Source organism: Anomalospiza imberbis, chromosome 2 (assembly GCF_031753505.1).
Source record: "Anomalospiza imberbis isolate Cuckoo-Finch-1a 21T00152 chromosome 2, ASM3175350v1, whole genome shotgun sequence".
Classification (NCBI taxonomy): Eukaryota; Metazoa; Chordata; class Aves; order Passeriformes; family Viduidae; genus Anomalospiza; species Anomalospiza imberbis.
The window spans coordinates 116094164-116119774 of record NC_089682.1 but is presented as its reverse complement, the minus strand read 5'-3'; the positions used below and the strand labels follow the sequence as shown (position 1 = coordinate 116119774).

Here is a 25611-nt window from a genome sequence, read left to right as displayed (position 1 = left end):
AAGCACATTTTTTTTGTCATAATAAATTACAGTTGTTGTCTATATGGCTTAACTGTAAAGTCTAACTGGGCTTTTAAACTGAATTCTTACTCATCCTAATATAATTGAAGATGCTTTAAATAGGAATATGTTATGCATGAATGATATCCCTTGTCCTTAATCCTATTTGAAAACACATAAGCCAAAGGCATCATATTAGTTCTGTGGTATCAAATGAGCACCTGTACCAAAATCTTCACAGAGTTTGAGGTGTTAATGCCTTCAGACAGTTTCAAAGCTTTTATTCTTATGTGTAATGCTGTTCAGATTGGTGTGCGCTGATGATGTGCCCCATATTGTTTGCTGCTGCAAAACTGGATCTGATGCCAAAATCACTGCCTTTTATTTTGGGAATGATTCTGGTTTCACTGATTCTGTCACAATGATACCATGAATTGTGATACTGCAGATACATTTTCTGGATTTTGTACTTCAGTGTGTTGAACAGGACTTAATTATGTACTTTTGCAGGGAAGTTTGAAAATGGTGTAGCTGAAGGAACAGTTGACCCCAGCCTAAATCCTATTTCATCATTCCGGCTTTCAGTGATACAAAATTCAGCCGTTTGGGCAATTCTGAACGAGGTAAGAGGTGGTGGAACATTGGAAAACATAACCGGTGAATGGGAGATTTCTTCATTCTGTTTTGGAGCTCAGACTTTCAGCTAACACTAAAAATAGTTACCTCTTATTACTGAGAAATGTAACACACTAAACCATTACTTATTTCTTCTGCTTCTCTATTTCAGATTCATATTAAAAAGATGACAAACTGATCATGGAAATCTGCTTTAGAGGAAAAAGAAAGCATTCTTGAAAATTCATCCTATAAAATCTGACATCCTTAGCAAGTCACAAATTGAAAATACTGAGCATGCACCTTATTCCAAATGTCATTCTTTTTCACTGGAACTCTACCTCTTGTGATATCTACTGTAGATGAGAAGATTGTATTTACCCCTTCTTATCTGATCCACCCAGAAACTGATGCTCCACACTGATAACGTTCGTCTGAGGCCCAAGTTGTCCTCCACTGTAATGTGACTTTACCCTCTTATGGTTGCAGAACCCTGCTACCCTAAACCTGTACTATTTTGATAGTATAGTAAGAGAGAGTTGTACATATTGTTACATTCCTTGAAGAAAAAAAAATATAATTATTGTTAAATAAGTTTTATGAAGGGGGTACTTTCGGAATTCCATTTATTTTCTATAACAAGAACCCTCTTTTATAGACTGTCAGGGATATATATTAAAAATGCTAGGGATATTTAATTTATTAAAATAATTTGAAAAGTACATATTTTTATGCAGTAAAATTTTAAATTGATATAGTTTTTTTATGAATTCTCTAGTTTAAGTTATCTTTCTACATTTTTCTTTGGAGATGCAAACATAAATTAATACCATATTTCAAATATAGTGCCATGTTTAAAAAAAAACAAGATTAAGTTTCTAAATTATGTAGTTTTATACACAGAATCTGAATGATGTTCAGAGGCATAAACAGAGTTCTGAAGAGCATTATTCTTTGGGGCTATGAAATTCCACTGTGTACAGTTTGTAGCCACATAAAAAGCATGTTGAAATGTCTTGTTTCATATTATGTACTAAATCTGCAGTAATTTTAGATTTAATCCATTGCATTTTAGAAGAATTTTTTTTTTCTCCAAACCAGTTCTTTCTAAAAATATTTGTAAACATTTCCTAGGCTGAACAAATTCATTTTCTGTACTGAAGAAAATAATTCTCCAGCTTTGCTTTGGAGTGACAAGAGGTTACCTTTTATCAAAAGAAGGAACAGTAGATATATTTGATTTACAGAGGTCTCCTTTTAAAAAGTTCTGTTGTTTCAGTGTTTATTTTGGATACATTAGTGAGTAGTTGCAGTTTATTTCCTTCCTTTGTTTAAGAACAAGGTCTTAGTTTGACTCCTTTATGCATCAGTATGGGAGCTCGCACTAACTTTCTAGCAGGAACTGAATTTGGCCTCAAGTCAGTAGCCTGCCTTTTTGTTTCAAGGGAAACAGCAGTGATCTTAAATGAATCAGAAATTTGGTCAGGAACAGAACGCGGTCTGGATTACAATCAGCGTGGAACTGTCGCAGTACTAATGCTGCTGCTTTTCTTAAGAGTCCTTCTGCTTAGGTGCTTATGTGTAAGGACTCAGGCATGGGACGATTTCAGTTAGTCAGAAATGGCCAGGAAAAAGAGAGGCAGGAATTCCTCCCTTTTAATAGGAACGAAATGCCCGATTGACATTGGAGGGAGGCATCCACGCTGGCTTGGGTATGGTCAGCTGTGCTGTGAACTAGCCTCCTGGAACTCACATCTCAAACGCTGGCCAGCCTTCCCTGTGGAAAAAGCCACACTCTGCTACCCCCGGCACAGAATCACACCATCACTTAAGTTGGAAAAGACCTTTATTGTCTTTGTGATCAGGGCACAGATGCACAAAGCCTGTTGCAGGTTCCCTGATCTAGAGCAAGGGTCTTGAATTTGTACTTCCCTGTTAAAGTTCAGCTGATAGATTTGGGCCTCTCCCTTTCATGACAGGCTTGTAAGGAGCAGGAGCCTAAAGTTGCCTCGCTAGCACTGCAAGCACCACTGGATTATAGTGTCAACCTGTCTTCTCTTCTGCCTCGTTGGAGAATTGTGCCATAGCTTCAACAATTCAGCAGTATTCAAGTTGAAGAACTTAACTACTTCTACAGACAGTTGTAGTTTTGGTTTAGCTATGTTGTCTGGGGACACGGGGAAGACAAGATCTGTACGCAGAGCAAGACCTCCTGTTTAGACTGACTGGTGTGAGTTCAAGAAAAATTAGATACCAATAGAACCTTGTTTACTTCTCCTGACAGCATCGGACGGTGTAAATAAAATGTTACTTGGAAAGCTTGTGTTGCCCACAGATGCTGTGGGCATAAGCTAAGGTCTGAGAAAGCATTTCTGTTTTCTTCTCAGCTCTGTGAATGAATGATGCAAGTTATTTAAACTAGGGTTATTTATTACAATCCAGACTGCAGAAATCCATTCGATATTGCAGTTTCTTAATATAATTAGTTTTGCTGACAGTGACCTTTTCCATTCTTCTGTGAGTCCGGAAGTTTACTGGTACCATTAATATAAGAAACCTGTGTGCTTATTCTAAAAGCATCACTGTTCTTGACATTTCACAGTAGTTAAAATGAATCAGTGCTAATATATTTAAATACACAGAACCTGTACCACATTGATTCCAAGACTGGTTAGTAGAATATTTAGTTTTCAAAAATGTTGAGAAGAAATTTATCCAAGACAGCAAATTAAACTAGTGTGTGGTAAAATGTGGGTTGTTTTCTAAAGATTGATGCATTTTTATTGCATTGTAGTAGCAGGAGTTGAAAATACTCTGGGCTGCTTCAATACTTTCAATGTTCCTGAGCTTATAGGCTCTCTAGATAAGTGTGCCACATGAACACAAATTATACTTCATAGATCCAGGTAAATTCAGAGCTGGTGTAATCAGGTAGATTATTTCTGCAGACAGCTATTTTCAGCTTTGTACCTTTAAATTCCAGTCCCCAAGTCAGGCTGAAGTGGTGCTAGTCTCCAGGTTTGTGACTGGGTCTGCAGCAACGGGCCGGTGTCTCCTGCATGTCTCCATTGAAAGGGACAATATTACCATGAGAGATCTTAAACAGCATCTTAAAGCTGTTACCTGTTTTGAGAGAGTTTTTCCCTACATGTATTCAATTTCAAGTTACCTTTGTTGTCACCTTAAAAATCCCCTTGAGGCCGCTGAATCCTAGAGTTATCCAATAATGGAAAGTGTTTGAAAAAAACCTGTATTATCCTATATTCCTGTTAGCTCCTTCTGATGCTGTTAAAGCTTCTGAAAAGCAAACTTTTGTGAAACCAAAGGCATAGACAGAAACCTTCATTACCTGGGCAAATGAACTTCTTATACTGGATGCCAAACAGACTGGCTGATGTGAGCATTTGCTTTTTTGAGCTGATCAGGATTGCGTGGGACCAAGAAAATACAAGACTGCCAGTATAATCTTGCTGTGCTCATTCAGTGGGTCATCCTACTGAACACTTTGTAAATAATGTGAACAGGATGTGATAATTAGAGTGTTTCTAAAGCACTGTATAAGGCTTTGAGCTTTTGCAGGCATCTCAACCATATGTTTTCATGGATGGAAAAAATTCCTATGGCTATATTCTTCTTTTTTTTTTTTTGTACTTAAAGATGGCTTAGAAAAATTCAGATGTAATTCATGGACCAAGAAAAGACTGGAGTCTTCTGTTGTGTCACTGCTTGTCAAGCTGTTTTGAATGAAGCAGTTTTTAAATACCTTGAGTCAGTTTAGAGCAAAGCAATTTATACTTTGCCTATGTGAAACACAGTTCCTTGAATGAGCTGAAGTGTGATTAGTCTTTGGAAAAATTTGGGAACTGTGTACCAGTTTCCTTTTTTTTTTCCCAGATATTATAGTTTCAGTAACCTCTGTATTTTGTTGGAAGTATTTGCTCCAGATGAAGTATCATAGTAGTATGTAGTTCACCTCCAACTTGGAAAGTATTATTTTAGTCTCACAGGGGAAAAGAAAAATGAAATCCTCTCAAGCCTTGCTCCCCTAAAATATATGAACCCAAGGTTCTACGTTTGTTCTTACTAGGAAGGATGAATTCTGAAAAAGCTAGAACAAGTAACTCTAGCTAGAAAGGGGGGGAAAAAGTCCTTGTGTTTTTAAATCATCTTTACAATCACCAGCATAAGGCTGAAAAGCTATTAAACAACTGGTGTTTTCAGGCTAGCATTGATTGCTGATGTAAGACACACAGCCCATGGAGACCTGTTGAATTAGTCCTTGAGTGTCACCTTTCTGACCTTAGTGGTGTCTAAAGGGTTTTGCTAAGTTCTGCTGTAAACAGTGACCTGCTGGAAGTCAAAGCAGCTTAACTTTGAGAGAGATGAAGCTTTGTTTCAAGGGGAAAAACGTTGATGTCTCTAAAGGGAGGGTACACAGTCCCCGAGTCCTTCACTGGTATTGCACCACAGGGCACTCAATATGAAGTATTTTTACTGTTGAACTGAAGTGGATGATCAGTGATGCTAGGATTCCTGTTAGGGAAAAGGTGTACAGTTAGGCTGCAGCTGCCTGCAGGACAGGAGCTTGTGCTGTTAGCCAGGAAGGGAGCAGATCCTGACTGGAATCCTTCACCTTCCATGGATCAGTGTTCACTGCTTTCCTTGTTTAAAGGAGAACATTGCTCAGCAACTGCTGAGAGGTAAACATGAATCTCTTCAAGCCTTAACAGTGGCTGAAACACACAGTACTGTAAGATGCACTGCCAGCATATTTGGTATTTTAAGATAAATTACAGTTTTCCTTAGAGATCAAATTCTAGTATTGAAATTGTCTTACTGTAACCAGTTTACTCTTGTGTTGTTTTGGAACCTGAATCCCAGTGCTCATGTTTCATCCTGAACACTGCATTGGAAAGCTGTCATCTTCACTTTCCATAAGGTATTGTTTGTGATGGTCAGTTTCTACTTCTGCCTTGTGGACTTCACAGCTGCGGGCATTGCCATGAGCCCATCCCTGTAGCCAAACCAACTTGTACTTTCCTTCCATGTTCCTTGATTGACCTGCCACTCACAATGGTGGATGTAGTCATACCCACTGGACTGCTAGAGACTGGGTTTAAACTTGCTGCTATCTTTGGAAACCTGATATGGGTCATGTTAATTGTGCCTTTCATCACTGTTTCTTCTGTGTGCCAGAGTTGTCCACGTATATTTGAAGTAGTCACTGAAGTAAATCTGTTCTCACAATCTCTCATACAAGGAGAGGACAGGTCTGTATCTAGAGACAGTTGTTGCTTTACCATCGCAACACTATTGATCTGTACTTTCACACAGCCCCAAGGCAAGGTATTCCAATATTACTCTTCAATAAAACTGCTTTTTGGTGTCACCTAAACCCCTCATAATGTAGAGCTTATGCCGGTATGTGCATAGTATCTGCAGTAAGAGTTATGCTACATAGACTTGTTGCAGTTCAATTTAAGCTACAGAAATGTACAAGTAACTTGTTTTTAGGAATGTACTGCAAAAGTATTTGAACAAAATTGCTAACATGTTTACTGTTGTAAATATTTTAATAAAAAAGGACACTTCAAACTTTTTTACACAATTATCTACAATAAAGAGAAATTTACAACCATTTACATACAAAATGTTCTTAATTTTTTCTTTACTGTCAAATTGGCTAAGGTAGAAACAAAAAAAAAACATTAGATACATGAAGTCCTGGTTTTATTTCACTCTGTATTTATAAAAGGAACAAAGCATCTTGGTGAAGTTCCATCCACATGCTAATGAGATCAAATAGAGCATGATGAGAAGTGCAAATGGATACAAAAGAATAGCTGTGTTCTTCAAAAAGGGCAATGCTGAAACAGAAGCAATATTGAAGCAAGTGTAAAGTTATGCTCTTTAAAAAATGTGCTTCATGTAGAGTAGCCTTGGGGCAAGGTGGCAATAAAAAATAGTTCTACTCTGCTGTCCTCCTCAGACATCTCTGCCCTACTAGCCCTACAGTTATCTCAAAATGCCTTGGGGAACGGTTTTACCTAAAACTGTAGTCTTAAACTGATTACAGAATTTTTATCTATTGCAAACATCTTCAAGTGGATTTACAGAGGAACAAGAAAACTAAGTTGTGGTGCTACAGGTCTAATGCAAGAAGGAATTTGGTGAGGTGGAGAATATAAATTCTTTGGTTAAGACGTCCATCCAACTGAAAACATGGGTTGGTACATTTCTATCACACTTCATTTACCACAAAGAAAGAGTTATTTCAAAATGCAGCTAAGCCTCTGCTTTACAGACAATATGCTAAGATAAATTAACAGCCTGAAAACATGCTCTACTTTTTAGTCAAACAAAAACAAAAGAAGTTGGTGTTACTCACCACTGTATCCTAGGAATGTCACATAGATGTAATAGCCAATTGCAATCAGCCATAATGTATTCCCAACAAAATACCCAATGACAGAATCAGATATGATGACATCTGCAAGAGATAACTGCTCTCAGCTGTTTGCATAGTGCACCGTTTTGAAGCAGAGAGCTCAAAGTATTCTACTTACAGTTGATGAAGAACAGCTGGATAAAATGCAGGATGACTAGAAGAGGGTAGAAAGCATTCAGATGTACATCAAAGGCATATCCCCACTCCACATCATAATCTCTGTTCTGCTGCTTCACTAAGTACTTATTTGAAATGAACCTAAATGAAGAGATATTTGAGCCTGTTGTTAATATGAATCTATAAAGATGACTGACAAAACATAGGTTTGATGTAGTAAGTCATATGTGATCCCAGCTCTCCACCACCAAGTTTCTGCTATGTGGGAATAAAAACGTGCAAGAATCATGCAGACCAGACTATTGTTAAAATGCTTTTGGTAAAACTATCATCACATCCCTTGCATACTACAGGCAGCTGAAATACCCTGCGGGTAATACAGAAACAAAACCTCTTTATAAAGAAGAGATCAGTGCTACAATTTATCAGTCACAAGCTGCCCCTTCTCTCTGTACACACAGGGAGATGACTTCAGTGAACTGCTCTTCCAGGCTCAGCACACCTCACACAGAGATGGTTTATTTGATCTCTGCAGAACTGATGCACTGCAAGGACAGGAGGAGGGCAGGAGAGTGCTCATAACATGTGCCTGTTATTACTGAAAAGATGTGCAATGTGCACTGCCCGGTACTAGGCTACTGAATGAGCCTTGAGGCTCTTTCCTTCCACTTACGTTCTACTGACATCAAAATATTTATCCCATAGAGAGGAGGAACAAGAAGCTGATACATGCTCAGAAATAAGAGACCAGATTTTTCATGGAAGCTTCCTCTGACCTACTCTTTGTGCCAAGGGTGGGGTTGCAAAGAGGCACAGCCTGGATGCAAGGTGAGGAGAGGCGAGGCAAGGAGGAGTTTAGACTGATTAGGAATGGAGGGAGCTTTGGGGAAAAAAGGTGAGCTTGCACTGGAAGAAGGGACTTGAACCAAACTCGAGCCAGGTGACTGGTATTGAGGCCTGCAGGAAGCTGACCAAAAGACAGAGCAAACCCAGCAGATGCTGAAGTCTTCCTGGCTTAGGAGACTGCATCCTGAAGCAAAAATTGCTGGAGGACGGGGGCAGGGAGCATTAGTATAAGCTCTTCCCCAAGCAATTTATGGGTTGCTGTCCCAGACAGGAGCACAGGTCAGGTGGACCTTTCAACTACCAGCTATGTTTCTTTTACGTACCTCATTCTGAATTTTGCAATTACAAGCAGGAGTTCCTGGTAACGGTCGGGATTTATCCCTTTTCCAATCACCATGACTTTAAGATGTCAGCTCCATTCCTAAAAACTCTTAAATGCCCTTGCTTTCTTAAGTTCTTTGTAAAATAAAAAATCCTCTTTGGGTGCCCTCCCCTTGCTGCAGCACAGAAACAGTGGGTTCCTGTCATTTCATGGTTCCCTCACTGCTGCAGGACACATCTATGGTGCTGATGAGGCCTGGACTGTAAAATGATCTGCTCCTGCCTCTCTACTTCTGCAAGTCTCTGGACAGTAGAACATAAAACTGGCAGCGCCTACCAACAAAGCAAAAAGGTGCCAAGCACAGGACAGAAGAGATGTGGCTGCAGTGGCACTAGCTACAATCTTCAGCAAGAAGCACAGGCCAAGTGTATACGGCCCTGCTTAAACAGAAGCATCCTCAGGCTTACACTACTTGACTTCTTCATTCATTTTTTTGATTTTTCTTTTATTAATCGCTTTTTTTTAGTTTGGCATTACTGCTGAACATTAACCAGCTCAAGAAGAAAGAAAAAAAGCTGGAATGTTCATCATAATACATTTAACCTTGTAGGAAATAGTAAAGAAAGAGATGTATTCTTTTTTAAGGTATCGTTTTGAAACAATTACTACAAGAGCATAAAACCTATAGTCAACACTTGAGTGTAAGCTTACTCCAAAGAACCAAGTGTCTCACAAAAAGCAGAGGACTCTCTGTGTCTGAACAGCAACACTCAACTCAGCTTCAGAAGTTACTACTTACCACATCAGAGTTGCAATCAGGAGCCCCACGCCTACGCAGTCTATGAATACAACCCAAAGTAGCAGTTTTATTGTTTCAAAAAAACCCATGTCCAACACAAATCCAAATCCTACAGTAGACACTGAAAGCAGAGAAAGATCATTAAAGTCAGCTGTGGAAACAAAAGCATGAGATCTTAAACTGATGGATTTTTTTAATGTATCCTGTTATGAAATCTCCAGTTTCCTTTTTATTTTTTCTGCAAGATTTTCAGTCCAACAGCTCGGGGTTTTTTCCACAAAAAAAATTGGATATAATGCAGTTTATTCATAATATGAACACTCATCTGTACTTGGGTCTAATTGTAATGCTCCACCTAAACTATTTTAAAAAAATCCAGACAATGCTACAATAGGACATTCTTTGTTTTATAAAAGCTCCTTGTTAACCCAAACAACATGTACAATTCTATCTCAGTAAAGAGCTTTTCCATTATGAACAGGAATACACTATTTAATAGAAGGCAACTGAGATAGTACTGAATTTGCAGTTCAGTCATTTATATTAGCCATGAGGGCCTTTATGGTAAAAGCAGTGTTTTATCCATGATATTCAGGTAAATCAAATATTCAGTATTTTTAAACAAAAACACTGCCTTGTGGCATAGGGTTTTCTTACTGTCTGTAAAGTTACAGTGAATCATGCAGTTCAAAATGCAGCAGAAAATGAGTTGCAATGGAGAGATCAATTCAAGACTACAGAGTACTACTTAAGCCTGCTCCAATTTCTACTTCCCAACTTAACTTCAAAAAGGCTAGGCCTTTTTCTTCTGTTCTGCTTTGATTAAAAGATCACCCAGATCGGTCCTTTTGTGTGTTATTAGAAGGAAAATAAACGTTCATCTCTAAACTTTCCCTCCCTCTTCTTTATGCTGTCTGTTCTCCCGCACTCACCGCAGAGCCAGATACTGAGTAGCACAAGGAAGGCAGGATCATCTCTTGCCCATTGGTCCTTTGTCTGTTTTCTGTAGTGAAAGTTCCTGTAAACCCTCTGTGGTGAAGTGAACAGGTAAAGCATCTGCCAAAGCGCAAACTCGAAGTCCATCTGTCGGAAATGGAAGAGCCTCCGGAGGTACTTGTAGCGTTTTGCTCCGGCCGTGTGCCTCGCAGCATCTCTGCGGCTCAGCACACCATTGCCCTGGCTCCCAGAATTAACCAGCGTGGTTGGCAGCATCTTGCTAAAGGAAGAATTTCAAAAGATGCATTTGATTTTGCACACAGTATGGGGTACAAATAAAATAATGCAACGCAGACCACGGCTGCAATGCTGAAGTGACTGAAACTGAGCAGAAGCATAAACAACGACATTGGTTGGAGCAAGTCCAGAGGAGGCCATGGAGCTGGTAAGAGGGCTGGAGAACTTCCCTTATGAAGACAGGCTGGGAAACCTGGGGCAGTTCAGTCTGAAGTAGAGAAGGCTGTGTGGAGACCTCCCAGCACCTCCCAGTATGTGAGGGGGGTACACAGGGAAGCTGGGACACTTCGCCAGGAACTGCAGTGACAGGACAAGGAGTAACTGGCACAACTGAAAAGGGAAATTTGGGTTAGATACAAGGAAACAATTCCTTACTGTGGAGGGGATGAGGCACTGGCACGGGCTGCCCAGGGAGGTTATGGGAGCCCCACAAGGGCTTTTAACCCCAACAAGGCCAGGCTGGATGGGGCTTAGAACAACCCGGTCTAGTGGGCGCTATCCCTGCCCACGGCGTGGCGGTCGGAAACATAAGATCTTTACGGCCTCCTCCAGCCCTTACCGACGTACGACTGCATGGCTTAGGAGCGGCCCGGCCGCCGCTGCTGACGAACACCCGCCCTCCCTCGGCGGGGCCTGCGCTCGGCTCCGGCCCGGGCAGCGCCGCGCTCGCCGAGCCCCGGCCCGCGCCGAGGGTCTCACCTGCTGCCCCGGCCGGCGCCGAGGGTCTCACCTGCTGCCCTGCCCGGCCCGCGCCGAGGGTCTCACCTGCTGCCCCGGCCCTCGCCGAGGGTCTCACCTGCTGCCCCGGCCGGCCCGCGCCGAGGGTCTCACCTGCTGCCCCGGCCGGCCCGCGCCGAGGGTCTCACCTGCTGCCCCGGCCGCGCCGAGGGTCTCACCTGCTGCCCCGGCCGCGCCGAGGGTCTCACCTGCTGCCCCGGCCGCGCCGAGGGTCTCACCTGCTGCCCCGGCCCGCGCCGAGGGTCTCACCTGCTGCCCCGGCCGCGCCGAGGGTCTCACCTGCTGCCCCGGCCCGCGCCGAGGGTCTCACCTGCTGCCCCGGCCGCGCCGAGGGTCTCACCTGCTGCCCCGGCCGCGCCGAGGGTCTCACCTGCTGCCCCGGCCGCGCCGAGGGTCTCACCTGCTGCCCCGGCCCGCGCCGAGGGTCTCACCTGCTGCCCCGGCCCGCGCCGAGGGTCTCACCTGCTGCCCCGGCCGCGCCGAGGGTCTCACCTGCTGCCCCGGCCGCGCCGAGGGTCTCACCTGCTGCCCCGGCCCGCGCCGAGGGTCTCACCTGCTGCCCCGGCCCGCGCCGAGGGTCTCACCTGCTGCCCCGGCCGCGCCGAGGGTCTCACCTGCTGCCCCGGCCGGCCCGCGCCGAGGGTCTCACCTGCTGCCCCGGCCGGCCCGCGCCGAGGGTCTCACCTGCTGCCCCGGCCCGCGCCGAGGGTCTCACCTGCTGCCCCGGCCGGCCCGCGCCGAGGGTCTCACCTGCTGCCCCGGCCCGCGCCGAGGGTCTCACCTGCTGCCCCGGCCGGCCCGCGCCGAGGGTCTCACCTGCTGCCCCACCCGGCCCGCGCCGAGGGTCTCACCTGCTGCCCCGGCCCGCGGCGCGACCCCCGCCCCGTCCGGCACCGCCAGCACGGCCGCCTCCCGCAGCCTTCCGGCACGGTCCGCGGCGCAGGCGCTCGGAGCGCTGCCCGGAGCCGCCCCGTCCGGCACCGATCGCGGCGCAGGCGCTCGGAGCGCTGCCCGGAGCCGCCCCGTCCGGCACCGATCGCGGCGCAGGCGCTCGGAGCGCTGCCCGGAGCCGCCCCGTCCCTTCCTGCCCCCGCCGGAAGCGGCCGCAGCGGCGCCCTGATGGCGGAGGCGGGCGGCCGTGGCCGCGGGGCGGGCGGCAGCAGCAGCGGCAGCAGCGGCAGCAGCAGCAGCAGCAGCGGCAGCAGCAGCAGCAGCAGCAGCGGCGGCGGCAGCAGCGGCAGCAGCAGCAGCAGCAGCAGCAGCAGCAGCAGCGGCAGCAGCGGCAGCAGCGGCAGCAGCAGGGCGTAGCGCCGGGCTCGCCGCCATGCCCAAGTACTACGAGGATAAGGAGGAGGACGGGCGCGCCTGCAGCGGCGTGAGGGAGGACCTGCGGCAGTGCCTGCTGGAGAGCCCCTGCGTCCTGCAGGTGAGCGCCGCCACCCCTCCGGGCCAGAGAGCCGCAGGGCGCCCTGTCAGGGCCTCTTACCTCTTGTTTGCAGCAGTGTAGAGAGTTACAGTTCCAGAGGAGAGCGCGGGTCACCGTACCGAAGCGATACCCCCTAGTGAACTTCTCTGGAATCGGAATTAGATAATCCTCACAGGTCGCTTCCAGCCCATATCGCTCAGTTGGCCAGAGCGGGGTGCCGGGCTCGTGGGTCCGATCCCTGAATTGGCCTTCCCTTACGAGTTGAACTGGATGATCCCTGTGGGTGCTTTCCAAGTCAGAATATTCGGTGATTCTGTTCTATGATTGTCAGGTGTTTTGATGTCTCATCATTTGACGAGCTGTAGAAATCAAATTTTTAATCTTTCTTTCTTCATGTATTAGGAAAACAAAAGCCCAAAGCAATGCTTGAGGGAAGGACACTGTAGGAGTTTGCAAGTGACATTCTTTGCATGCAAAAGATCAATGGTAAGTGTGGCGTGTTTTCTGCTACTGGCCTGGATGTTTCCTGTCCTTTCCCCCTCTTTTTAAGAAAAACACGTTATTTCAGTAAGGCGGGTGTCATTAAGCAGAGCAGTTCTTGCCTTTGCATCCTGATTAAACTATGGGTATTGTACTCAGTTCTCATGAAGAAAAAGCTATAGAGTAGGAAAAATTGGAAAAACGCATGTTTAAATTGGATTAGGCTTAGAATGTCACAGGTAGGTGATATAGGTATTTTCACTATTGTTTTTAGTAAAGTTTTGGGTTTAAAATATTAGTAGATCAGGTAAAATATATCAGGTAAAAGATATTGGCAAGCTATCTTTTGCCTGTTAGGTCTGTCAAAGACATTTATATAGAGAACATTTAAATGAAGTGAGACTTTTATTGTTGAAGCAAGATCTTGCATTGAATTCATGTCGAGTCATTCATTTTCTTGGTGTACTAGAATTCATGATAAATAACAGTTTGGCTCTTTATATAATGACCTATCCCGCATGAAGATGACAAGTCATTTTTAAAAATGTAATTAGATAAAGTTTTCCGTATTTTGATAGGAGTTCCTTGTCCAAAATGTTTTTGCTTGTGTTCCCATAACATTTAAAACATATTTAAGATGTGGTAAAGACGTATTAAAACTTTATAAACATGAGAAGTGCAGGGCTCATTTCAGGTTTTTTTTCCTGATGAAGAGTGTACAGCTGAAATGGTACTTTAAATTTTTCTTCCATTTTGTATTCATTGTAGCAACTTTTTGTACCTCTTTTGTATGAACCTTATTAATCCATAAAGTGACAAATTATTATTTCTGTGTATGGTAAGATGTTGTATATTGGAAGTTTGAAATACCTATATGAAGCTGCAGTAGCAACATATGCATCTCCAGATGATGTGTCTGTATTTTTCTGTCTGTGGATTGTTAAGGGAGCCTGATGGAGCTAAGTTTCTAGCTAAATGCCTCCAGTCATGCAGGGAGAGGCCTGGCTCTTAAATGATTTTATTTAACTCTTCCAATTTTTAAGGCTGATGAGTGACCTGTTAATTCTGTAAATCTCCTTAATCATGCTCAGTCAAACTTCGTATTTGTTATAATAAGGAAACATAAAGAGTGTCCAAAACCAAGTTAGAGACTAAATACAGATATAACTCACAGTATGCAAAAATCATTGGGGGTTTTGCCTCAATGCTGTTTTCTTTTCAAGGAAAGAGAAATTCTAATCAGAGGAATAACTTTAGTACACTTTAGATGTTGAAGTGGGGCCAAGGTTGAAAGTGAAAGCTGCTTGGTTATTGGACAAGCTGTGTCATCGTGAGTCTAGCTCTTTACAGATTTTGCTGCAGGTCTGAATTCTGGAAGAGGGTTAGTTAGTGGTGGTAAAAGAAACCTCCTCAGTCTAATATCAGAATATGGCTGAGTTGCAATCTGTCACTGCCATCTTCAAGATGGCTATCTAAGTTCGGGAGAATTATGCCAAACGTACAAAGTATGTTTTTCTGCTGCATTGGGAAAGAACTTGCAGTGTAGCATCTGTAAGTACTGCACCGTGGCATTTATTTTAGCTTTACCATCATCTTTAGCCTTTCATTAAATGCTTTTTCTGTAATTGCCAAGAATAAACGTGCAGATTTTACAAGCTGAATAATGTTTCTATTTTTACTGATTTATTTCTGTTTTTTCCAGAAACTTTTTGTATTTAAGTTATTCCTCTCCTCACAGACATTTGTAGTGACTCCTGCTTCAACCAAATCTGAATTTTCCTCCTTCACTGTATCAGTTACACTGATAAAACTGATCTAAGCAGATTTACTCTACCTTGTTTTTCATGGGTTCCTTGCCATCCTACTATGCTGTTCTATCATTTATGTTGTTTATTTCAGAATGCATAGGACACTTACCACATAATTTTAGTTTTGTATGAGGTTTAAGATCATATAATGCCTCTATCATCAGAATCCCCTGTGGCTTGTTGGTTACATCACTAGTTTTCTTCTGCTTTATTCTGGCCTTTGTTCTGATGTTACAAAATGCCAAGGTAGCACAAACACTCTACAGTATCTCTTTTGGAAAATACCTGCTCTTAATATATTGTCTTCGATTTTCAGCTGGATACCAGGGCAAGATTCAGAGGAAGGAAGGGATACTGAAGTCCTCGTCAACAGACCTCACCATGGGACTTCGGGGTTCATCAGCACTCTGCACAAAACAGAGACTAAATTAAGAAGATGGTACCTGCTGCATCCTTTCATGCAGTGTTTTCATGGATGGTATCTACTCCTGAGAATTCCAACAGATTGACCTGGATGTGCATTTAAATGTTAAAAAGAAGGCAAGCGCAAAGCTGCGAGTTCTGGCCAAAATGGGTACCTGTCATGTACTTGCAATAAAAATGTGGAATCCAGAATAAGCTGCAGAAGTTATAATTCTGTTTTGAAGTGAAGTTGTCTTTTGTGACTTTACTGTAAATTCTGATTATCTTTTACTATTAGAAATAATACAAGGTATGGAACTGGGAGTTCACTTGATGTGTTGAGGCAGAGTTTCCTTAGTAGGTGACTGTCTCAGAGGGTTTCTCAGAATAGAGCTTTTTTCAGAGATGAGGAATTGACCAAGGTTTTAAAATGTGTGTGCAAGCTGCTGCTTCCCCAGTAGATTTGCTACTCAATAAACCTGTAATAGATGAGAGCAGTGCTGTTTTTGAGTTCCATACTGCTAAGGAAGTGGGATTTATGGGAGTAAGAAGCATTAAATAGTGCTTGAACCATGACTGTGGTACATGTTAACTGGTTCTGTATAAGACCTGCTTTTCCAGAGGAACATTTCCTTTATCTTCCTTCAGTGTCCCTGTCTCTTTAAGTGTCAAGCCTTTAAGAAATAAATGGTGCTGTAACTCTTGCATGTGGAAAGTCAAATAACTTCAGACGAGCTGATTAGAAGCAAGATGAGGAAATAGTGAGAAGGGAGAGAGCCATAGTAACTTCTTTTCTTGGCTGAAGTTTATAGCCATGTGTCTGATACACATTCAGTCTGAACAGATGCATGCAACCTTTTTGTGTGTTTCTAAAACTGATGACTTCAGTGAACAAGCACATGTTGACTATTTAATTCTGTCTGTCTTAAGCAACTCTTCTGTAATGAGTCAGAGAATGTTTGTATTCTGAGTATGTGTAGGACTTTATTTTTGCCACCTAAATCAACTCTGATTTCACATTTTTGTGTCTGTTGATCATGTGGAAGCTAGTTCATTTGTTCAAGTGCTGTAAGCATCCTCTGTTTCCCACAGCCTACTTACCATATTATCTTTTTACATACATTAAAATGATCATTTATGCCTTTGAGAGTATTTTTAACTCAACAGTCTAATTCCAAAGTATTACTCACAAGCCTTTTCCATGGGGAAAAACATAAAAAAGGTACTAAAAATAAAAAATAACACCAGATGGCAGGTATTTTAATGTCAGTTAGAGAGAGTGGCAATGGTACGTGAGTTTGCTAGTCAAGGACTCTTCCATGGTATGCCCATGGTATGCATGGGTTTGTAGGTTGATTGTTCAAGTGATCTTTATTCCTTTCTCAGCCGTAAACCTCTCCTAATGGTGCTGCAGCAGCTCCTTTTGGAAGGGAGCAGAAACATTGCTGCATCATAGACAGACACATAGTTATTTCTAGTAATCAGCTTGATCCAGTGGAGATGAAGTGTTAAAATTAAATCTGTTGGATATTTATGGATTTAATAATTAACAGAACACACGTATTATTTGATCCAATACAATGTTAGTGTCAAGACTTCCTAATGGTTCACTAAACTACCTAGGGCAGTATGAAAATACTGTAATATCAGTATTTTGATACTGATTTGCTCAAGAGACTTGTTCAATTCCAATATTGTGTAACATAATACTCTGTCTAAAGATAAGTAATTATATAATTGTCTTGGGACTTTGAGCACTGTCCTACTTGAGAGATATTAATGCTCCTTTGGGAAAAATAATTCGTTTCATTAATGTCCTAAGTCCTATGCATTTGATTACAGCCTTTTCCCTAATGCACAAAATGTTTTTATTTAAATATATTGATGTTTTTGTCTCATTCCTTGTGCTACTTTACTGACTTCTACTAAAAAAAAATGCACATTTCTATTCTTTGGTAGATTTTGCAAGGTGAGAGCTATGATATTGGGTTGTTGAGAACTAATGGTTGGCATGGTGCCAAAAGGCTAACACTAGTTTCAGAATCTCAAATATAAGCAGTGCTAATAATGTGTATGGAATAAGTAAAGAATAGAGTTTGCAAAGACCTCGCTGCTGCTCTTGTTCCTCTCATTTGTTTTCCATGATGGAGAGTCAGAGGGTGCTAAGTGCTGTCCAGAGTGAAGTCTAGGCTGTGGCTCTGTGAGTGTTAGGACCTGTGTTACAACATCCTGTTCCAGCAATTAAAATATTCTCTCTGTGGTCCAGTCCTGAAAACACAGTTGTATTTACAGAGCTGTAAACACATACTGCAAAACTGCTCACATGTTTATGATGATAAAAAATAGGCTGTGGTCATTTACTCTGAAAATTCTTTAGGCTGTTAACTGTTCTTTCAAGTTAGTACAGAGTGATAAGCATATGAGTCTGTTTAACAAAGGCCCATGTGTACATATGCTGAAAAGTGAGGGAAAGGGGTTGCTGTTTAAAAAGTATCACACATTTAGTATTTAAGATGTGCCTCTCAGGAGGAGATAAAATACAAAGTATCTTGAAAAAAACCCTCACTTTTGAAATATTTTCTGCAGCTGGACTGGGTGCATTTATGTTATGAAGAGCTTCATTATTCACTGGGTGGCATAAGGAATGGTTGTCCAGTGTCTCTTCACTTGTTAAAGTTTCTGGAGAGTAGCAGGTTGGATGAGATACTTTTTTTCAAAGGAAACATTTACAATTATATGATTTTAGTGAAAGCCTGGAACAAACTAGATTGACACCTTCTACTCATAAGAGCAACATTAAATGAAGTCATCATCTAAAAATGCAGCCACAGAATGTAGGTGGTAAGCAGTATCTGTTGTTCAAGCCTGTGGTTAGAAAATTTACAAATACAGAACTCTGGCAGCTTTGTTACCATGATGAATTTTATGCTGCCTTGATATGTGATCATTTAGAATACGTGTATTTATTGTATATGTGTGTCTTGTCTAAAGCTGAAGAGCACAACAGCTTAATTCCAGTCATAAGTTGTAGTTGACAGAATAATAACCAGAAACCTTAAGATCCTTTCTCATTTTAATTTTTCCAAATCTGCCTGCTGAATTTTCTGTCTCTGGCATGGTTTTATTGCAGATATCTTCAGAACATCGTTAACCAGTTATTTCTATAAGTGGCACACTTCACAATGACTTGGTTGACAGTCTGTAGGAAGAAAATTCTGTAAACACAGAGAGCAGCTTCTTGAAGTGGACTATGCTTTATTTTCAGGAGGTTCATTTATAATGTTCTTGAACACTAAAAGTGGAAGAAGCAACAAGGTTAGCATTTCAGCAGTTGCTTAATTAGGTCAGTAGAAGGTGATATATTTCAGGTAATAATGTATTTTAGTAGCTGAACATTGGAAATATGTTTTTATGTCAAGCTGAGGTTGGTGTGTCCTGATGGAGGCTTTCATATGCAATATTCTTTTTTGGCTGGCCTGTAGGTACTAATGGGCTGCAATGAAATAGAACAGAATAATTTCCCTGAAGATTTTTTAGTAACAGAGGAAATCATACAAGTACATCTCTGTGACCTAGAACAAGATTTTAAAAGTCTGTAATATTGCTACTATTGCTTTAAAAGGAGCTACTGAAAAATAGCAAAGCAGAAATTGGCTTGTAATTCATAAGTTCTAATGAAAAACTGTGCTACTGTAAAATTGTATTGTGTTGTCTTTCATTACCACTCAAAGGAAGAGGAATATGAACTTTCCCTAGTCAATTTCTGACAGGAACTTCGGAGGCTTTTTTGGTAGGGAAAGTTTTGAAGTCTTTCTGAGGTCACAAAGGTCTGATATTTATTAGCTATTTTCTCCAGGTTTTGGTTCTGTAGCAGCTGTACCTCGCTAACGGTCATAGCAGGATGATTTCTGGGATTCTTACTGGGAAGAAATCTGCTACAGGTTGCTGGATTGTTGGCATGCTGAGGAAGATGAGACTAAATAGCGTGTTGAGGGGATTGATAGTCGGATGTGTAAAACTTTGTATTGGTCAATTTATGGGCAAAAACTCCATAAAGCCCTTTATCAGCTGAGCCTGGACATTCCTGTCCCTTCCTGCTTTATATTAGTAGTCAAGGTAGGAGTTTGACACCTTTCATCTAGTCTGACCTTCTGTGAAGCTTTTTATGCCAGAGAAAGGCATCAGCTCTTGAAAGTGGCATAAAATCTGATTATTTTTTCTCTTGATAGAATATTTCAATAGCCAGTAATCCCTCTGTAGAAAGAGCATCTGTGTATTGTGATTACGATTTGACTTCAGTTTTCACTTCTTGCAGAAGAAGAGGGGATGGCTCTGCAAAGAGGTGAGTAGTATCTTAAGTTGTCCTGCTGGAATGCTTTTGAATGTTTGACAAAAAAAAAAAAAAAAAAGTTGCAATGAAATGCATGGGTTGACTTCCTAAAATCTTGTGTTATACCTGCCTTCCTTAGTCCCATCACAGGAGGGGGATTTGCAGTCTTCTTCTAGGAAGGAGATAAACCTCTTTTACTGATTTTTTCATTGATCTCTGTACAGGTAAAATCCCTGCTTTCTTTTTACACTATTGATTGTGCTTCCAGGGTGAGTGTTGCATTTTGTCACTTAACACACCATGTTAAGTTGAGATCTCATGTTCAGTCCCCTGTCCCTTACGACCTTGATGCCTTTTTCAGAATCAGTAGTTTTTCACTCTGGTGTTTTCCCAATGTATGGCTTGTTTTGCCAGGCTATATCTTTGTGTTCTTTTCCTGGATGTATAACCTGAGATGTGGCTATTGAAGAATAATAGAAGTTTTGAACAGTATGCTTTATCATCTGTTGCAGAACTTCTGTGTGATGGCCCAGTTCTTTTGTTCATCAGTGTCAGCTGTTGGATTGTCCACAAATACAATTGGCAGTGAGTTTATGCATACGTACACACCTTTGAAGAAAATGTGAAATAATCTTAAACCTGGTAATGGTCCCAGAGCAGCTCTCTGAGTTACTCTACTGAAATACAACTCCCCTCTATTTGTGAAGTTTTGTTACATATAGATTAGGAAAACATAATCTTAAAAAAAAATTAGGTAAATCGAAAACCTCTCTAGCATATCCATTCCTACCCTGCTGTGTTTTCTTGTATTTTGCCCTGGGTAATTCAGACTGCTCTGCCTACAAATAACCTGGTGATTGTCCACATCCTCCAACACAGAGGTGCAGCAAAGGCCCTTCTGGTCCCTTGGGCTTTAGTGCTATTTCAATTCCCTAATACTAAATGAATATCAATAGCAAACATCGTTCTTCCAGAGTCCTTGGTGGGGAGCTGTCCAAATCTGCTGTTTAAAAAGGTTGTACTTTGATTGATGATCATTAATAATGTCATCAGCTGCAAACAAACTCTGATTTTTTTCCTGTCTTCTGTCAAGATCTGTATTTAATTTGAAAGGTGCTAGTGACAATGTCGACTTGCTTTCCAGCTTGTTCTCACCAAGTTTGCATGGTATGCAGAAGAGCTCTCATTTTCTGTCTCTCTGTTAAAAAATGGGGCATGGTTCATTAGCTTTATGCTAAACGGTAGGCAAAGGTAAATGTGAAAAATGATGCATGTTTGACTATGCATTGAAAACAGCTCTATAAGTTCTGTGTGATTTTGAAGCACAGAGTCCTTCATGGAATTTCACCAACAACATGCAAAAAAAAAAAAAGAAAAATTCAAGCTGCCTCTCCTGGCATCTCTAGCCCAATTCTAATTATACTGGGGACTTCAGCTGGCAGCTTCCAGCATGAAGGAACTGCAACAGGCAAATTAGAATTCTTACACTAGAGGGGTGTTGGGACTGACTCAGCTGGTTCTTGGCAGCAGTCTTCTGCAGGTCATGCCCAGCTGGCTGGAGGCATCCAGACCAGTGTGTCTGTGTCTCACCGATTCCCCACTTGAGAGTCTTTCCTCCATGCTGGAGCCCCTCACCTCCCTCTTGGGAGTTCCCACAAGGTAACTTGTCAGTAACCTGTGTTCTCCTTGGCTTTTGTGCACCATGTAAAAATTACACAATGAGCCAGAGCTGGACTGTGACCCCTTCCTATATTCTTTCAAATGACTCACGATAAATCTCTCATTGATAGCAGCAGGGTACAGAAATTGGTTAAGAAATGGAGCCCAGCCTCCAGCTACACAGCAATTTCACCACATGCATGTGAGCGAGACAGCTATCAACCAACTTCAAGAGTGGAGGATGGATGGAGGGATAGAGGGAACATGCCAAAATGTAGCAGTGTGAGCAGCAAGACTAGGGAAGTAATTCTCCCCTTGTACTCTACGTAGGTGAGGCCACACCTTGAGTGCTGTGTCCAGTTTTGGGCCCCTCAGTTCAAGAAAAACAATGAGGTGCTAGAGCATGTCCAGAGAAGGGCAGTGGAGCTGGAGAAGGGTCGGGAGCACAAGTCCTGTGAGGAGGAGTGCAGGGAGCTGGGGCTGTTTATCCTGGAGAAAAGGGGACTCAGGGGGGACCTTAGTGCTCTCTACAACCACATGAGAGGAGGCCGTAGCTGCATGGGGCTCTGCCTCTCCCCCCAGGCAACCAGCGACAGGACAAAAGGACGCAGTGATAAGCCGGGCTAGGGGAAATTTAGTTTGGACATTAGGAAGAGTTTCTTCTACCTCCGATGCTTAACTGCGGATGAAGAGAATCCTAGTTTCTACATTCTTGAATCCTCCGGAGCCGGAGACGATACCCTGGTGCGCGCAGCCCGAAGCGCGCAGCCCGAAGCGCTCCCGTTCCAGCCCGGCGGACGGGCGGGCGGGCGGTGCCGGCCCGGCTGAGGCCGCAGGGGGCCGGGCCAGGGCCGGGGCGGGGCCGCCGCTCCCGGCGCCGTCAGAGCGGGCGGGCGCCGGAGCCGCTGGGGGCGCGGGGCCGGCGGCTGCCGCGGGGCGGTGCCCGGCGAGCCGCGGCTGCGGAGGTGAGCGACGGGCGCCGGCCGGGCGGGGGGCAGCGGCAGAAGGAGCGGGGCGGGCGCCGAGCGCCGAGCGCGGCTGCGGCGGGCGGCGGCTCCGCGGCGGGCGGCGGCTCCGCGGCCGGCGCGCCCGGCCGAGCCCCCATCTTGGGGAGGCCCTGCCCGGCGGGCTCGGTCACCGGCAGCGCTGGCGGCTCTGCCCGCTGCGGCTCGTCCCGAGCCGTGCCGGGCTGCGGCGGTGCGCGTAAACAGCCGCCTCCGGGGGGACGCGGGAGCGAGACGGCGAACGCAGGGCTGGTGTGTAATCTCCCCGCGTCTGTTGCAGGCCGGGGGTTCACGATTCCTTTCCCGTGTCGAGACGCCTTAAAAGGAAGCAGACCGCGTGTGGAGTTTGGTGCGTATTTCAGATTTTTGCCCGTTTATTGAGCTGGAACACGGTAGTGAAATATGGTAGAAATGCCTTTGCGGTACTGATGCACCAGCATCCGTCTTATGTGGGTTTGGCCAGCAGCGTTGGAGTAGCGTTACGAATGAACTTGAAGCTTTATCCCAGAGGCATGGGTTTCCCCCATACCATGAGCAAAGGCAATATGTGCTGATCAGAGCCCAGCTTGGATTGCAGAGACACTGCAGAGGCTTTTGCCTGGGTGGTCCAGCACGGTGCTGACAGAAGCTCCCATCCGCAGGCCGGTACCATCCTTCTGCAGAAGCCTCTGCTGTTGAGCTTGTCTGGGCTGGCAGTAGAGACCCAGCTGGGAGGGTCTTGCTGGGTTACTTCTTCAGCAACAGAGGCAGAGACTCATTTTTGTCTCTGCCCTCAAACTCTAGAAAACCCTCTTGTGCTGAAAACAAGATTACTTTGCAGTTTCCCACTGCAGAACAACTGTTTGCTAATGCTTTTCACAAAAGCTCTTAATTAAAAACTTACTAAGTTTTTCTTCCTGCTTCTCAAGATCTTAATTCAGTGAGCCTTGCTTCTAGGAACTCAGAGAACGCAGTATCTTGCCAATTTTTTCACAAGTATCTCTGACTCTCTATGCAAATGTTAGGTGGGAGCAAATGGTGGGGGGTGCATATGTATTTTTGGCAGGAACTTGACATTCAGTGTTCTTAAATTTAGAAGTTCTGGCACTTTCAAACTTTGAGGTGGATGTGACCTCTTTTACTCACTGTTCCCTGCTGCAGTACTAAGTTGATAGCAAATCATGATTTCAGGGCTGTTTTCAAGTATCTGTATCTAGGCTGTGTTTTGCTAGATACGTGCCAACTTTGCCTCTGATTTAATTTATTTTTAATGAGCTAATTTTAACTTAATCTGTAGTGGGTGGTAGCTTGCAGGGAGCCATGGAGAAACAAAGAACCCTGCCAAAGTGTGGCAGAAGAACCGTGTGATCTTCAGAGGGTGTTGGGCTCCCTTACTGAAGACAGTGATGACACCTCTGCAGAAACTTGCTTATTTTACATCTGTCTAATTTGCTGTCAGTTGAGACTGAAGGCTGTACCCCTTCTCAGGTAGCAGAATTTTCAGTCTTAAGGTCTCAGATACATTGAGGGTTGGATGTCATTAATCATCTCTTAGACCTGTTCAAGTCCAGTCTGATTGTACAGATGCTGTATTCAATGGAGGCTCTCCCTGTGAACTGACTGCTAGGAGAACTGACTGCTTTGTTTCCTATATGTTCTGGTTCCTTAGTCTCTGTATTATTTTACTAGAATTAGGAAGGAAAATGAGAAGGCCAAGCATCCCCTTTCGGTTCTTGTTTCCTTGTTAAGATTTAATTCATTCTTCTGGGCTGTGCTCTGCTACAGTAAATTTTAATTGCCCAGTTGCCAGTGTGTAAGATGCACCGTTAGAATATAATACCTTTAGGACCCCTTTGACGATATCTCTGTTGGAAAAACCCCCATCTCTTGACTGGATATGAAGAGCAATTGCCTTGCTTGGAGATGAAATTTGAAACCTCTACTTGTTGTATTTGAAGAGAGATGGGAGATCAAATAATACAGGCAGCGCAGCTCAGAGCTCTGTCTTACGTGTTCTTTGCTTCTGCTTGCTACTTCCCTTCCTGCTTCTTGTCTAATAAACTGAATTTCCTCTCCATTGTTGGATTATGTACCTAAATCTCAAACAGACATCCTTTGCAGGAACTTTGTTGGAAAATGTTGTTGACCTTGAAAGAAGAAAGCTTTAGGGTGTATCTTCTTCATACACATCTGTCAGACAAACGGGCATAGCCTCAAAAGTATTTAAATCACACCTATTGCTGCTTTATCTAATACAATAATCTCTTTCCTACAGATGAAGTTGATTCTCCTGGCTCTCAGAAGGAGGCATTTCCCTTTTCTGCTTCACAGGCACGTCCTGCTACCACTGCCTTCCTTCCTTTGCTTCCCGTGTTCTGTTCTCCGTAGTGCTTTGCTTACTGTGGGAAGCGTCACCGCGGACTGGCGGCGCGTGAGGCAAAACCAAGTGACGGTCAAGACAAAGCAGGTTGACACTGGAGAGCAAATCAAGTGAAGTACAGAAAATGACAGAAACATTGTAAATTGAGGGCGTGACTGAGAGAAGGGTGTGTGTCTTGACTGCGCAGGGGAGTGGTAGAGTCATGGTCTTTGTGGTTCGTGTTGTAGAGGTAAGGGAGTATACAGGAGTTAAGGCAAGCACTCCAGGCTTTCCTGGCAATTCCTGCTCTGTTTTCCCTGTACCATAAACGGGTTAATGAAGTTGCATGGGCCAACACAGGTGGACATTGTGCTTCTGTCAGCCTATTGATCCAGCTGCTTCTGTCTCTCACAGAGGAAAGGCGGGTGCCAGTACTACAGAAGTATATTAGCACTTGCTGAAAACAGCATTTGAAGCTTTCAGTTAAGTAAATTCACTCAGCAAGAGGGCTGTTTCTGGACTTCCACTGAGTGTGAAATTCTTGAATTTATTATGATTTTACCAAATATGCAATAAATAGTGAACTGGGAAATTGAAGTACCGAGGTACATCCTAACTTAGCTAAAGCCATCTTGATGATATATAAGAGAGTAATGTAGTTTTTCCCTGAATTTCCAGGCAAGTTGAGATCATGACCTTAGGTGAGGGAGACTTTCTGTCCAGCTTGTAGTATGTGACCAAGGATTTCTCTGCAACAGAGGTTTGTAAATATGCATCAGTATTCACTAAAAGTACTCATTATGTGCAGCAGTGAGATACTGCTAAGACCTTGTATGAAACCAGCAGGGATGTTTTCAAAAAGACATGGACATTTTTGAGCTGTTACCTTTAGACCTGGCCCACTGGTGCCCTTTGATGTTCTTGTATATTTCACGAATGCCTGCGTCTTGTTTGTGCCTCTGCTGCTGTGGTGTGCTGACAGAGAAGCCTGTTGTGTGTAAGCTGCTTCTCTCTAAATACAGCTGCGTTCTTCCAGTTGGTTGCAG

General features: G+C 43.4%; 3 protein-coding genes across 7 annotated transcripts in view; 2 read left to right on the top strand and 1 right to left on the bottom strand.

The window, feature by feature from the left end:
• MGAT4A (alpha-1,3-mannosyl-glycoprotein 4-beta-N-acetylglucosaminyltransferase A) overlaps positions 1–6253 on the top strand; it is a 79479-nt gene extending 73226 nt beyond the window's left edge. For all 3 annotated transcript variants that reach the window (XM_068182722.1, XM_068182723.1, XM_068182724.1), the window contains 2 exons: positions 511–623; positions 788–6253. In XM_068182722.1, the coding sequence (XP_068038823.1) occupies positions 511–623; positions 788–814 (140 nt within the window). In that variant the 3' untranslated portion in view covers positions 815–6253. The remainder of the gene's footprint in view (positions 1–510; positions 624–787) is intronic.
• UNC50 (unc-50 inner nuclear membrane RNA binding protein) lies at positions 6170–12109 on the bottom strand. 3 transcript variants are annotated; one of them, XM_068182727.1, is made up of 6 exons: positions 11970–12109; positions 10080–10363; positions 9148–9268; positions 7182–7321; positions 7004–7105; positions 6170–6482 (listed from the first exon to the last, which is right to left on the bottom strand). In XM_068182727.1, exons 2-6 carry the CDS (start codon positions 10357–10359, stop codon positions 6346–6348), a joined length of 780 nt encoding a protein of 259 aa, XP_068038828.1. In that variant the 5' UTR covers positions 10360–10363; positions 11970–12109; the 3' UTR covers positions 6170–6345. The 3 variants fall into 3 exon arrangements, with proteins under 3 accessions (XP_068038828.1, XP_068038829.1, XP_068038830.1); XM_068182728.1 differs by lacking the exon at positions 11970–12109 and adding an exon at positions 11337–11360; XM_068182729.1 differs by lacking the exon at positions 11970–12109 and adding an exon at positions 11080–11087.
• Positions 12110–12352: 243 nt separating this feature from the next.
• On the top strand, positions 12353–15450 carry COA5 (cytochrome c oxidase assembly factor 5). Its single transcript, XM_068182712.1, has 3 exons — positions 12353–12544; positions 12947–13030; positions 15149–15450. Exons 1-3 carry the CDS (start codon positions 12443–12445, stop codon positions 15188–15190), a joined length of 228 nt encoding a protein of 75 aa, XP_068038813.1. The 5' UTR covers positions 12353–12442; the 3' UTR covers positions 15191–15450.
• Positions 15451–25611: the final 10161 nt, after the last annotated feature.